The following is a 13,281-nucleotide window of genomic DNA, read 5'->3' on the forward strand; positions in this document are numbered from 1 at the left end:
GTGAGACATTTCATTGCAATAGAGAACACCATAATAAAATGGTACTAAATATTTTCGTGTTTGGGTTCCTTTACATTTTCAAAATCAGAATTGGTTTCTGAAACGAATTACTTCAGTTACAGATACTTCATGAAAGTGCAACAGGATTATTTTGTGTTGGGGTAAAATTAATGACCTAATAATAATTTGATGGTGTGGTGGCTTTAGAATAGAATGTTCCGTAAATACCAACCTTTTTCCAGCCCTTAATCTTACATGATAATATGTATTAAAGTTATGGATACTATAACTTACATGGGGTGAAATTAAATGAATATTTCAGAATGTTTTTGCTGGGATGCAGCATTCGTTCAAGAAAAGAAATTTGCTATGAAAGATTTTACCAACAGCAAATGCAATAGACATGCTTAAGTAATTCTTTAATTGCAAGTACATTAAAAAAACATTGCTTCCCATCTTGGACTTTAAATAAAGATAGAAGGGTTGAAGCCTCACTTGTGCTGTGCAGTTCATTATGGATGAGGTGTGCAGAATAATCAGACAGCTGATGGAATTAATACCTTTATTTTACTACATTTTACAAGCCAGGTTGGTCGTTTAGATTCAAAATTCATTCGCAAAAATAAAGCAACAAGCTTACCTATCATTTCACTTCCTTAGAATGTTAAATATATATTCTGTTTGTAATATACAGAGAATAAACCTAACCTTTATTTACAAAATACCGTCTATGTCTCTGGGGGGTGTTCATATATTTAAATGTCAGCCTGAATAACATCCTTATTACGTGACAGTAAAGTTTCAGTTTAAACAAAAGATTCTGGTTCACAACTGTATACAAGTAAATATCTGTGGTATTTTTCCACAGTTAAAATGTATAATTGAAGATATTTAGACATGAAACTACAGGTGATGATAACATTCAGGGACATAAAATGGCATGTTTCATGATGTCATTCTATAATGTGCTTCTGGCATGTTGATTAGATTACTTTGTGTCTTGGTGTCCAGAATGAGTTTCCAATCTAGCAGTGGTCTGAGCAGCTCTGCAAAGTCTTTTCTTGTAATCAGACCAAGACAAAGAGGCAGACTGGACAACAGCCATCAACAGCCACCCAGTAGCCACATGGCAGGATAAAGTGTGCTCAGTCAAAGTCAAATGACTCAAAGACTTAGGAAGACTAATTCTGGTGCCACACTTAGGGGCTTGTTTCAAAATCTGTGTAGAACCCAATGTGATGTGTTTCCTAGTATAGTTTGCTTATGTCTGACCTGCAATATTCAGTCTTCTAAGGATGTGATGACAACGTCTGTAGGGGTGGGGTATCTTAAGGGCAAATAGCTTCTTTCTGAAGCAATGACATAATAGAAACATTGGAAAAGAAGTCTTCGGGCCTCCTGTGGCACCCTGATAGCCAAGTTCAAAAATGAAGCCCCACTGATCCAGTGACAGAGAGAGGGAGGAGCAGACTTCTGTGGAGAAAAGAGAACACAAGGGCAGGTATAATCACACATTACAGACCCACATCACTATGATTCAACATCCACCTCTAGTGATGAAACATAACTACTGCACAGTATTGCACAGTACCTTCAGGAGCATAACAGTGATAATAGGATAACTTGGGCCTGACAACACAAGTTGTATATCAAGGGGAGGAGTATAGTTTCCTGGCCCCGCCTCCTAACATCCAGCGACTGCTGAGATGTATTACAGTGTCTTGGGCAGGAGAGGAGAGATGTGGTTACTATGGTTACTACAAGCTGGGTTTTTAAAATGGAAACCATCACCCTGCTTCAGAAAGGGACCTGAAAGTACTCCAACATGCCTGGTCAGGACTGATGTGCTTCGGTCGTGAGAGTACTATAGGTAACAAGAACAGCACAGAACTTGCCATGTCTATTATCCTGAAAAAATATTCATAAAGGACTGTTATTTTCAAAAAAATGCTGTTCAAAATTACAGAGAAAAATGTCATGAAAACTGAAGTTGAAGTAAATCTTCCCAATTTCAAACCCTTTTCAAACCCTTTTCTGCTTATTTGCTCCCCAACCGAGTGTACCACCTGTGTTCTGATATTTTTTGGGATTGTGCTACTTTCACTATCATATTTACATCAGGTAGTGGTGCTGTGGTGAACTCTCAGCTATACCAAAATACCTTTGTTGCTGAAACTGATTAGAACAGCCCACAGTCCTTTAGGTTCTCTTTGATGATAATGTCTGTGACGGCGTTGAACACGATCTGGACGTTCTGTGTGTCTGTGGCACAGGTCATATGGGAGTAGATTTCTTTCACTCCTTTTTTCATGTTCAGGTCCTCAAACTGTATCTTAATATAGTTACTGGCATCTTCGTATGTGTTGGGACCTGGGAGAGAGAGCAGAAACTGGGTTTAAAAAAAAAAATCACACCTCCATTCCTCCACACATTACAGCATCACTCTGAATGGTAAACATCATTTATTGATAGTGTATGATATTTTTAATGACTTCATTTCTCTCATGCTACTTAATAACCACATATAAGTGGGGTGTAGTAGTCTCACGTAACTTCCTGCCACAAGCCAAACTTTAGGAGCCTGGAGGCCTGGTTGTGTTTTGGTCTACTGTTTGCAATCTCACGGGTGACCTGGCTGTCACCACACTGGGTCCACTGACCATCATAATCGGGGAAGCAGATGCTGAGGTGGACTTTCTTGATTTTTTCCTGGAAGAGGTCCTTCTTGTTGAGGAAGAGCACAATAGAGGTTGTTGCAAAGAACCTGTGGTTGCAGATGCTGTTGAACAGATGGAGGCTCTCATGCATGCGGTTCTGTGTGAGAGAGAGAAGTTACACTATCAGGCCTCAGCTCATTTACAGAGACAACCTGAGGATTCAAGGTAGAGAATGTGAGGCATTGTGTAGCCAATCAGTCACCGGTGGATGAACAGGTGGCCAGATCTAGAGAGAACCAGTTTGAGGACTTGACCAGTAGACCAACAGACTGGTTCAACATCCTTACACTGTATCAGGACCTGTTTAACATCTCATCTGAAAGAAGGACCTCTTACAACACAGTGCCCACATCACTTCACTGGAGCATTGGGTTTACTTGGTACAGAAGGATGAGTGCCCTCTACTGGGCCACCAACTCCAATTTCCAGTAGATAATTGGTTTAAAAAACTCAGCTTCACTTCAGCCTTTCTGCATTGGGACGGCTACAAGTTGCTATGACTCAAGTTGCATACTGGCTCCAGTACCCATAGAGAGCCAAGGGGTGTGGTGGCACATGGGGAGTAGGTTTGGAAAATGAAGCTTCAGGCAACAGGACCTCTACAAACTACATTCTATATGTCAAAGCCATAATGGACCACAAATGAGTATGTCAGGCAATCAGATAGCTTTACTGGACAGCAAATATTTTATCAGTTCAAATAGGCATTTATTGCACACTGTGGGGATATTTTAGTGTTTCTTCGTTTCAGCTTGCAAAGGGTCTCAATGTGTGATTTCCATCCACACTCCTGCACACCTCTACAGCAAGTCTGCAGGTTGTTTGCACATTATGCGCCTTATTTTTATTATGGCTTCTTGTTTTCACGGGTAAAACATCACATCACAACTAGAACACCCACCACTTCATCGTCCTCCACCAACACCATATCGTAGGCACTGAGTGCGCCACAGAAGATGATGCAAGTCACGCCCTCAAAACAGTGGATCCACTTCTTCCGCTCAGACCTCTGGCCTCCTACGTCAAACATCCTACCAATGAAACAATGACAAAACATGCAAATGTGGGCCTTCATAGCCATGACAAATGTTCCATCCCATTTATTTTGTGACCGGCTTTTGTGCAGCTACAGTGCTATAGAGCTGCAGTGATTCAGGTAAATAGCTTTCATCAGATGTGAGACAGCGAGGTTCTCACCTGAAGTGCAGCTCTTTGCAGGAGAACTGCTCCTCAATGATACCTGTGGTCTTCACTCTGGACCGCAGTACATCCTGTTCTGTGGGCAGGTAGTCTGGGGTAGTGATTCGGTCCAGCTCACTCAGGTAGCTGTAAGAGATGCACGTGCAGTCATGACCACTCCTGCACTACCCTCTTCCCTGTCTGCCTCAGATAGGGATGTGGGATTCAGTCTAGATGAGAATGATGGTAGCCTTTGGCCAGACCAGCGGGGAGCGGCCATTAAGCTCAACAGAACAACATTCAGAGTTGAAAGCAGATTGCTGAAACACATCAGTCTCACAGCCTTTTACTTAGTGGAACAGAAAAAAACGTTTTGTTTTTTTCAGATTTGTCTCTGGATTTTTCCCCTGTGTGCTATAAGCCTTCATTCATAGAAACAGAACATAGTTGTGTTTCAATTATAATAATCATAATGGTAATAATAAACCAATGACCTAATATGGAACATATTACAGAGGGAGATACATCTAAAAAGTTGTGCCAAACTATGTCCATGAGGGGGTGCTGTAGAGTTCATACTAGGAGGCGGAGTCATTCAGCTGGTACTCTGCAGCCCTCTCGAAAGCAGCCTGCACCCCGGAGTCCTTCCACAGCCGCTTGATGACTTCAGCCAGCTCAGGGGGCATGGTGCCCTCCTCGATCGAGTCTGAGAGGTTCTGCAGCTTCTGGCCATCCTCCTGAAAAGCATGTGCCCATCAGTCACACCTTTTCCACCAATTTCCTGTGCTATAGAAACACAGCCACAATATAGCGCCCTCTTCAGGTCAGTGTCAGTATGATGGGGCAGTGGTAAGGCTTATCATTATTGAGTATTTTTAGTTTGTATAATTTCATAGCACATCATTTTGGAAGGGTGGTTAAAAAAGTAAATAAAATTATGGTATGACTAGCAGGGATAGTAGGAAGGGAATGTGAATGAGAAGAGAATGGGTCAGGTCACATGACTGAGGTCTGCACAGGGGTTCTGTTAGGTTATCATAAATTGGCAAAGCCTGCTGCACTCAGTGAGACAGTCTTTAGCATTGGGGATCATATGTCTTATATCCAGGTACACCTAAATGTGTCGAAGCTAAAACAAAGCTCTTTCCTCTTCCAGCCAGGCAGTTATGTGTAGCTGTAAGAGGGTCACTGGAGGGCTGGTCAGGGCATGGTTGCCACACACTTGGCAGAAGTAGATGTATTCTAGGAATCCAAGGATGAAGTAGCTTAGTGGTAGAATGCCAGGTAAATCTTGCAATCTCCCATAAATAGAATTGATTTAAAGTGAACACTGAAAATGTTCAGCCAGATGGAGACATAGTTCACTGTGTGAGAAAAAGAAAGAGAACTTCTGCTTTTAATTTATTCATTCTGGGGGCTCTAACCTAGCTAGTTTGCTACATTTGAGTGAAAACGCTATCTCCCTCTCTCTCACAGGACCCTTCTATCATTTTCTAGATAATGGTCATCTCTGTGTAATCTCTGGTTGTCCAACCACAAGTTACATATGGCAGCGTAATGCAAATTCTTCTACCGCGGAAAGATCCGACTTCATTCAACAACAAACTACACCTAGTTTTGGTCTGAGAGGTAGTTATCCCCTTTACCATGTCTGTCATATGACATTTTTGATAAATGGTTTTACTATCGAGCTAGCTATTTGTAGTAGCAAACAATACTGTAGTTTAGCTACCAACTTTAGCAGCAATGTTATCTTGCTGGTTAGCAGTAATAGCCTAATACACAATGTTGCTACCATTCATATGTGTTGTTTGCAGGATTCAGCTAAACTGTAATTTGATTCACAATAAATAATTGCTAATAATAATTATGGCTGGTGGACCAAAAACTTAACTTTGCGCCCTCAAATACCATGCAGGTATTTTTTTGATACTCGAAAAAATACCTGCATGCACATACGCATGCCTGTACATGTTTGCACATGCACACGTGTATACACAAATATGTGCACACACACACACATACATTCCAGCAAACACTTATATTCGAACATACACACACATGCATTTGTACAGACACACACATGCACGTTTGTACAAACACACAGAAACACACACACGTGCAAATATGTGCACCTATGCCTGTGTGTACAGGGCTCAGAGTGTGCTGAGTGAGGTGATCACTGACCGCTGAAGATGGAGACCCAAAGTCGATGCCCAGCATTTCCATGCCTCTGACGATAGCGAGTGCTGACTGCAGGATGTTGCCGTAGATAATTGCCTTGAACTCCATTTGTTCCTCTTTCGTATAACCACCCTGGTGCAGAATTCTGTTGGACACAATGATAGAGAGAGTACAGGTGTGCTCATTGTCTGAGGACAGCCACCGCCAGCTTCTGGAAGTGTGGTGACGTATGATGGTCTTAGCAGTTCCATTTGCTTCTAAGGCTGAAACAAATTACTTCAGCTTGTTTTCAATTTACTATGGTAGTCTTCACAAGGTCAGTGGTAAAAAAAGACCTGGGATACTTAAAGCCAGAAGCAAGAAGGTGTAAAGTTACCAATGCAGGGCTTGGTGTTCGTCTGTATGGAGAGTTACTGACAGGAGCTGAAAGAGTGGCCAGTCTTTTGTAAAAAGTGACCCTTGTTCATGTGACTCAGTGTCAATGCCATCATGCTACTGGAGAGAGTAACGGTCAGCAGTGGATTATACCACATCCCACCTGCCACCTAGTGGCCACAGGCTGGTATAACTCCTCTGGCCTAGTAGGGGTGCATTGTTTGCTTTGTTTGGTATTGGTTAAAGGAGAGGAGTGCAGATTTTATCAGGTTCAATACATGAAGCGTCCCAATTCACATCCACCCACACAAACTATTGCATTTCTCTACACAAGTCCCACTTTCCCTTACCTCTGTCTCTCTCTTTCTCTCTCTCTCTCACACACACCTCTCTCACAAACATTCTGAAAGTGTGTGTGTGTGTATGTTGTGTGAGTTGTGTTGTGACTGAGCATGAATCTGTTGTACTTTACTTACTTCATCTGCTTCACAATGGTGCTCTTTCCTGACTCTCCAGCACCTACAGGACCACAGGTAAAGGGTTAGTCCTCACTGGCCTCATCACACAACAACAATGCATTGTCAGACATGCACACTTTTTATGACTGCTGGGTACAGAAATGCAGCATCCAGTTATAGGTACCACTGTCTGTGGTGAATACCCATCCTCATACCCAATGTTTCTTCAGTCCTGTAACTATTTATACATGCATTCAAGGCGCAGCTGCCCTTGTGCACAGTGATGTGTACAGCTTACGTTGTACCCATTAATGGTGCTGGATGTTTACAGACTCAGTTAAGCGGAAGTACCTGACCCAAAAGCACAGCAGCACTGCCCCACATGGAACTGACTGCCCCTTCTGACTGCAAGTTCAGTCTCTGTAGCAGCACAGTCACGATTCAGTCCCTTACAGTACACCACACTAGCAGCATGGTCGCAGTTCAGTCTCTTAACCAGTACACCACTCAGGTAGCGTGGTCATGGATCAGTTTCTCAACCAATACACCACACTGGCAGCACGCTACGTTTTTATTTCTTTGTAGAAAGCAAGACTCAAGTAGGTGGTGGGACAACATGAACAGCGCAGGTAATAAGCAGGTCTGATACCAGACCTGAGATCCAGATCCATTCTGAGAGACAGTATTCAACCAGAGGGAGATGGGGGGGGGGGGGGGGGGGGGGAAATCTCAGGCATATGTGTTCTATGTTTTCAATGCCAATAGTGTCAGGTGCTAATGAATTATTAGTCGTATTTTTAGGCTTGAGTAGATATTGGGTTGAGAGGAGAACAGATAAGAGGCTGGATGCTAAAATTTTCTGTTGACTGAAGCAACAAGTTGCCTGGTGAGGCGCACCCAAACAGGACGCACACACGATTAGCACGTGATTAGTGTCCGCCAACCTGGTGGGGTTTGGGAGGCCTTATATAAGGAGGTTAGAGTAAAGCCTCTCAAAAGATCAGCGATTAGCACTCCCGTCCCAGCAGCACAGGCAACAGAGGGCAGGGATCAGCTCCAAACCCCTTTATTCCCACTGGAAGAGCTTGTTTTGTCCACTGGTTAATCATAGCCACATGTCACCACCTTGTCCTTACAAGGCAGACTGCTTTGATTAACTTTGGACTGCATTACCCACAATCCAACTCCCCCCGAGACCTGTCTCTCATGCAGATGGACTGCTGCAGGTGTTCTGGTGGTGTGGGCTTAGTTCCAGAACTATGGTACCATTTCATTGGGTGTGTATCAGTACAGTCCCCAGCTAAAATCATCATTTAGATTTGGCTTTTCTAAAGAGATACTATTTTTTCATCCTCGTCTAGAAATGTTTTTTTCCCAGTGAAAATGTTTCCATCATAATTTTGTAATATTGCATAATATACATATACATTTTCAACATTACTAGATGTAATGAGCTTTGTTTTTTGGTATGCTCACACAATGATTTACATTTTTAAACTAACACTTGACTACTGTTGCTACTACTACTGCCACTATCTTTACTAGTGCTAATAATAGTATGTGAAAGTTTAAAGTCAACACACTAAACCATATTGTCCCAAGCTCATCCAATGAGAAACCTTGTGTCATCCAGCTGTCTTAGATGAAGCAGTGGGAAAATGTTTTAAAAAGTATCAATTAATTTTCATTATTTGTTCATATTTGTTCAATATTTGTTCATAATATTCATTACACTTAGCTGCTTCTGTGGTCAGCACAATTCACTGCTGTAACATTCACTGAATTTTGATTGATTGCTCACTAGCACAGTATCATTGAAATGATCCACTGACAGGTTAGTGCAAGCCCTCCTCGGGTATTGACTGTCATTTTAAATAAGCAATGGGCAATTCTGTTCTGGCAGTGCAGATATGGTCAGTTGCTGTATAGTGAACTACACTTCTTGTTTATAGCTACACCTCTTAATTAGAACCACACCTCTGAATTAGAACTGAGCAGAGGGGGGGGAAGGGTATTGACAGAAGAATTGGGACTGACTCAAAGGATTTACCTAAAGTTCTCTTGACATTCCTGTAATATTGCAGCAGTCATGTTTCATGTTGTTTTAATGTCACAGCAATGGAGTGAAATGTTTTCTGGTAGTCTCAGATGTGATCATAAAGCACACATATACCATTAGATCATTCGAGCAGCTCAATATTTCAGCACAACAGTGGAGAGACCATGTGGAGCAGGAAGAAGATGAGCACTATGGCTCATCTTTCCGTATAAACATAATCTTTCAAAAAGCTGTTTTAGTAATGAATTTTGGGTATTTCAGATTTGAGTGTAGCGTGTGCTTATCTCCTGTTCCCTCACAGGGAACCTTGGAATGTTGAATCACTCTGCTGTGAACATTTTTTATTCAGTCTGTGCAGAACAATGTTCTGGCTGGGGTTGGGGGATGAGACGGGAAAAAACTGTAAAAGCTGTGGCAGGTGGGTGTGCTTTCTACCCACAATGCCTCTGTCCGGTTGCTGTTCCCGTAACAACTGGACTGAAAGTACTTTCCTCGCCATGTTCGCCCATTTCTGTCTTCATTCATGAGTTTACAGATGCAATGTGTGTTAACAATTTCTAAAATATTTACACAGGAAAGGTCTAATTTCAAATTACTAATAATTATTGCTTATGGAAGCAAGGGGGCCATTTCTTTGGGGTGTTAGAGTTTCTTAGTGTAGTGCAGGCCCCTGCCTCTGTGTTGCTATAATAGAGACTGATGGAGGGAGTTGCACCGTAGCCTGCTGTAATAGCCGAGGATTGTGGGAGTTGCACTGCCGTCTGTTGCGCGGGGCAGCATTAGCATGCTGACCCGGGCCTGACCTGTGATGCAGGGGCGTGTGGCACGGCAACACACGCGCAGGTTTGGGCTCACAGTAATCCAGGACATAAACCTAAATAAAGACGATTACAACAAGTTAAACTGACAGGAAACAGCAGATAATGGGGTTACTATGAGCACATGGGAAAAGCTCCTGAGCCCTGGCTCTCAGTGAGATGCTGGGGTGCAAGACTTTCTACACCTCATGCCTCACTCCGAAGCTTCACTCCGTAGACTGGAGAGTCTCTTCAGGACCATGAAAACACTATGACAAGGTGTGACAGGCAACACTCTTGCAAACACGCCATTCATCATTCATCCATTTGACGGCAAACGGCACGAGGAATTACTGGTGATTCTGTAAGCTGACAGTTTCTTCAGACAGGAGTCAAACAAGGCCTTTTGGGTGTGGATCTGAACTAATGCATCCAGTGTAATCGGATCTGCACCGGCCTGTCGGAGCCCCATAGTTTATTCAACCCGTGAGGTCATGATCCCTTAAGCAGATATCAACCTAAGACACCAGCAGAAAAACAAGACTCCTTTTTTAGCATCAACATTATGAAACAAGCAAAGCCTCATTTAAAATGCATGACCCAAACTGCTGTTCTGTGTGTCCTGATAGTGTTCCTATAGATCTCTATCAGTTTTAGAACCTTTAGTCAAAACTGATGCAGAAATGTGATTTAATCACATAATTAATGATATCATGCAGAGCACAAGTTGAAGCTTTTATGGATTTGAGAACATTCTGGTCACATCAGTTATGATATTCTCTTCCCGCTCACCAAGATTGTCCCATATTATGGAGACCCAACAAGATTCCTTCAGTAATACTGGTGTATTTTAAACAAAAAATCCCTACATTAACAAACAAACCAAGCTGGCTGAAAAAGCTGCCATCTTCCATCTGGTGGTCTTTATCAGGGCTCCAGATGCCCCTGACTCATCCCTGTGCTAAAGCTCATATACCTCCTGTGTGTCTGACAGATGCCCAGCCCAAAACCTCAGGTGGTAAACCCTGGTACTGAATCTGCACACAGTGGAAGATCAACCCACCTGCATCCTGTTTTTAACTGATTTTTTTTTTTTTTTTAACTTTCCAGTGATTTATGATTCATTTTTATCAATGCATGTGTGATGATCTGCATTTATTCCATGGTGTTGTGCTTATTTAGGGCTGTTTGCTTTGTACACATCCTTATCTGGTGACTTCCTCAGCTAACACATCAATAGGACCCATTTCTAAGGCTATTTTGTAAAAGCAGTTCAAACAGCAGTGCTACAGTGAGGACCGGCCTGATCGCTGCTGGCAGCGCTGTTCAGAGCAAAGCTTTAGCCCCTTGGGTCTGTATTAGTTAGTGCTGACAGGCTACTTCCAACAATGCCTTTCTCTCATCTTTTTCACCAAGTCCACATTGTTAAACACAAAGGTGTATGCATTGATAGTGGGCCAGTAGACACAAACACTTTTATGTATTACAATCACTCATTATGATTATGGAATAGCATAAGGCAGGCCAGGTGGCAGGCTCTGTAATCTCTTGTGTTGTGGTCCCTATGACCAGATGGTTTTTAATACTGGGCTTTTTAGCTGTTTGAAAGTAATTACATATAACCAGCAGCACACTGTTTAAGTGACACATGTCAGTTGCATTGGTTACGTTAAGGTATGTTTCCCAGGGGTAGTGTAAATTTACCAGGAACATATAAAACATGAGCTCTTCCTACACGTCAAACTTGCTCATGCTGCTAGTCACCATCACTCCACTACATCAGCTACTCCTCTCTGTACCTGAGAACACAGCTAAGGCCAACTCAGCATAGATCTGCACACATCCTTACTTCACAGGAAAGTTTCAGAATCAAACACCATCACCCCATTTCCCTGACTTTTGTCAGGGGGCCTGTAATCCCAGCCCAGGGTGAGAGTGTCAACACACATAAATGCTCACATTTTAAATAATTTAAAGCCATTAATCAATCAGCAGACAATACATCCTTGTGTTTTATAGAGTTCCAAACATACTTCCATGTGTAGGTGTGTCTTCAACCATAAATAAATATGTTGACTTGTAGCATTTTGGTAGGCAACAGCAATCGACTACTTTTGACTGAATGCTGATGAAGGGATTCTCCCTTGTTTCCACTGGTATCATGGATATCAGACATTTTGAAAATAGATTTTCAAATAAAGCTGAGTATGGGAAAGCCATGTGGGCTCTCACCTCTCCAAGATTTACAGAATGAACTGCATTTTCATACATCATGCTATCCATTATTCTCACACTTTATCACTACACCATTATAGAAAAACTAGTGTTTGCAGCAAGCTATGTCTGAATGTCCAAGCAGATGGCTAAATTAGCACTCTGGAAAATACTGTCACTGTCTGATGATGTGGCATAGCACCACCTTATGATGCATGAGTATAACTGAGCCTTTATCCTGTTTAAATAATGTTGGAATATACATTTTTGGAATTTTAAAATTTTACCCCTTCAGAAGACCCAGAGTAAATGTATTCCCAACAGCCCTGAGTGCAGATGTTTCTCTCCAGTGATGGTCACGTATCTTAGCCTCCTGCTACTCTCTGCTGCACAGACCTGTCTATGGGTCCTTACCGAGCAGCAGGAGCTTCACAGTTTTGGCATCCTTGTCTGCATCCTCCTGCAGCTGCTTCTCCAGCTCCTTGGACTTCTTGTCTTCAGCACTTGCTCCACTGCCCATTTCGAGCTCGTCCTCTTCCCCTTCCAAATCAAGGTCCTCAAGGTAAGAAATTTTGCCGGCTTTCCCTCTGCTAAGCAAAGAGAAAATCGGGGTATGTCAGAAATGCCCTGACAAGTTGAGGCTGGAGGGGGTGCTCAGAGCTCCAGAGAGACCTGAGGGAGGGAGGACCTAGTGGCTGGTCAGGCTGAGGGACGCTGCTAAGTCTCTGCTGGGACCCGTCCTCTCTCAGCCAAGCTCTTCCCTCCAACCTAATTCCCCTCTGATAAACCTTATGTCTTATGTTGGGATTGGAGAGGGTTTTTTGATCTTCCCATGTGAACTGGCTAATCCAATTAGTGCAGCTCTAAGGACAAAAGTGAAGACTCATAAAAAAGACAGCTTTGCGTAAAGGATGGACATTTTTGGTTGGTGGGGATAAAAGAACGCTTTTCTGCTTTCCCTCATTAATATTTCAGGGTTTCCTCAAATTCATTGTGACTGTGGGCTCGGGCTACCAATATAAACACAGACTGTATTCATGCTACTCTCATAACTTCCACACATGCCAAGCGCAGAGCATTATGGGAAGTTAAGAAAGACAGAGGAACAAAGGTTGCTGATTTTTACTACCTGTGTCTGCTTCTGTGCCTCTACATCAGAGCATGTAAACAATGGGCTGCATCCACTTAGACTTGTTTAAAAGGTCAAAGGTAAAGTGGATGAAGGGATTAGGGACCTTTCTACTCAGGGTGGCATTTGGTGAATGAACGTGTCCTGACTTGTGCTGCACTGAATTACA

General features: G+C 42.6%; 1 protein-coding gene across 1 annotated transcript; it reads right to left on the minus strand.

The window, feature by feature from the left end:
* Positions 1 to 2,179: 2,179 nt before the first annotated feature.
* Positions 2,180 to 12,503, minus strand: gnat2 (guanine nucleotide binding protein (G protein), alpha transducing activity polypeptide 2). The gene is made up of 8 exons (XM_036533224.1): positions 12,398 to 12,503; positions 6,932 to 6,974; positions 6,084 to 6,225; positions 4,476 to 4,633; positions 3,915 to 4,043; positions 3,619 to 3,748; positions 2,661 to 2,814; positions 2,180 to 2,370 (listed from the first exon to the last, which is right to left on the minus strand). Exons 1-8 carry the CDS (start codon positions 12,501 to 12,503, stop codon positions 2,180 to 2,182), a joined length of 1,053 nt encoding a protein of 350 aa, XP_036389117.1.
* Between the last annotated feature and the right edge of the window lie 778 nt (positions 12,504 to 13,281).

Source organism: Megalops cyprinoides, chromosome 7 (genome assembly GCF_013368585.1).
Source record: "Megalops cyprinoides isolate fMegCyp1 chromosome 7, fMegCyp1.pri, whole genome shotgun sequence".
Classification (NCBI taxonomy): Eukaryota; Metazoa; Chordata; class Actinopteri; order Elopiformes; family Megalopidae; genus Megalops; species Megalops cyprinoides.